This window comes from Colobus angolensis, unplaced genomic scaffold (assembly GCF_000951035.1).
Source record: "Colobus angolensis palliatus isolate OR3802 unplaced genomic scaffold, Cang.pa_1.0 Scaffold169, whole genome shotgun sequence".
Lineage (NCBI taxonomy): Eukaryota > Metazoa > Chordata > Mammalia > Primates > Cercopithecidae > Colobus > Colobus angolensis.
In genome coordinates, this window is record NW_012114810.1 from 2,024,562 (window position 1) to 2,026,607 (window position 2,046).

Genomic DNA, 2,046 nt, shown 5'->3' on the forward strand with positions numbered 1-2,046 from the left:
TTGTATGCCAGGCATGGTGTGCTGCCTCATTATTGTCTCGATCTCCTGACATCGTGATCCACCCGTCTCGGCCTCCCAAAGTGCTGGGATTACAGGCTTGAGCCACCGCGCCCGGCCCATCTTTATATTTTCTATTATTTCTTTGTTCTGATCATATTTAGATGAATGTTTGTCACGCCTTTTAAAATCTTGTATGCCAGGCATGGTGTGCTGCCTCATTATTGCCTGCTATTGATGATTTAAACTTAAACTTGATATGTCTTTGACTTTATATTCTTGATTTTAAGGCCTTATGCCAGATTTTATCTTTATTTTCTACAGTGTGTTCAATACGAGTAATTGGTGAGAGTGACATCATGCAGGAATTCCTGTCAGAATCCGATGAGGTAGGTGAATATCTCCTTTAGTGATTATTTTCCTCTTGGCTCCTTGTGGGGGAAAATAAGTTAAAGGTATTGATTATGGGTTAAATTTCCATAAGCTCTCCAAAGGACTCTATTTTTTCTACTTCCATTTTATATGTATCCTACTTACCTATCCTTTAAGACCTAGGTCCACTTTCTCTTTGAAGTGCCAAGTCCACTTTCTCTTTGAAGCCATCCCTGATGAGTTTTCATCAATTTTTCATTCCACCAAAAGCTTTTGCAATTAGTTCCATTCAATGATCAGTTGTTGCTGTCTCATTCTCTAATTTTTGTACATGTAATCAGATTGTCGCTTTATATTTTTAGCTTACAAGTGTGTGAGCTACCTGTAGGTAAGAGCTAAATCTTGACCATCTTTATATTCCCAGTTCCTTACCACAGCGTAAAGCATTTTGTAGGTGCTTAATAAATATTAATTGAATAGAAGAGTGAATATTTAATGCTAATATAGTAGTGTGTTATCCACGACTTATTTTATATGTATATGCCTTGTTTTCCCAACTAGATTATAAATTTCTTATAGTCAAGGGCTTACAATAAAGCAATGCTTATGATTGTTTTAGGCAATGAATAGTACTTTTTAAAAAGTGGTACTTTTTTAAAAGGTCAAAAATTACAAGGTTAGAGGAATGTGTTAATCAACAAAAGCAGTGTGTTAATCATCAAAAGCAGTAAGAGGAGAGTAAGAATTGTTTACCTTTTGCTAGAAGAAAATTGGGCATCAGGCTAACTTTGAAAGGAAAAATGGATGAGAGTCAGGTATCCATTTTTTCTTTTAACAATCTCCTAGTTATTTCAGGGTTCAGAAAGAAACTTAGTATATCTCTTGATCCAGTCTATATGCCTGACCATTAATACCAGAGAATATACATCAAAACTACTGCTTTCAGTTATCTTCTCCTCTCATTTGTGGATTCTGAATGGGGAGACGGAAGCGAATCAAAACTCTCATCTGTGTTTGACCTAGACTGTTTCACGCAAGTTTCCTGTTTTGAAATGTGAACACGTTGGCTTCAACATGTTTCTTTCCTTCCTGCTTATCTTAAAGGTTAACTTCTGCTGCAGCCCTGAAGTCAGCTTTATGACTTGTAAATGTATTGACTTTTTTCCCGTTCTCATTGGAACTCACTTACTCTCTACCATGTTTTAGGTTGTTGTCTAGCTAGCTTGTTACAGGGAGAGTGAAGATATACTGGGCCATAAATTCTGTCTCTATGTCTTTTCCCCCAGAACTACAATGGTGTGTCTGACGTAGAGCTGAGAGTAGCATTACCAGATGGAACAACGGTTACAGTCAGGGTTAAAAAGAACAGTACTACAGACCAAGTATATCAGGTAAATTAAATGAACACATAGACTGGACATTGGATGATGTGAAGCTAAGGAAGATAGATTAAATGAGTCAATAAAGTGCTTAGGGTGTCTGGCACATAATCAGTTTAGTAAATGTTAGCTACTATTGTTATTATTAATGTGAAAGTACTTTGCCCTCGCTTAAAAGAAAGGTACGGTAAATATCCCAGGTTGTAGTAGTTGTGATTAACCCCTCCTTTTTTTTGGAGATGGAGTGTTGCTCTGTCACCCAGGCTGGAGTGCAGTGGCGTGATCTCGGCTCACTGCA

The 2,046-nt window shown here is 37.3% G+C and overlaps 1 protein-coding gene across 2 annotated transcripts in view; it reads left to right on the forward strand.

Annotated features, from left to right (window-relative positions):
* SNX27 (sorting nexin family member 27) overlaps positions 1 to 2,046 on the forward strand; it is a 57,685-nt gene that overhangs the window by 18,827 nt on the left and 36,812 nt on the right. For both annotated transcript variants that reach the window (XM_011937888.1, XM_011937887.1), the window contains exons 3-4: positions 322 to 386; positions 1,656 to 1,760. In XM_011937888.1, coding sequence (XP_011793278.1) covers positions 322 to 386; positions 1,656 to 1,760 — 170 coding nt within the window. The remainder of the gene's footprint in view (positions 1 to 321; positions 387 to 1,655; positions 1,761 to 2,046) is intronic.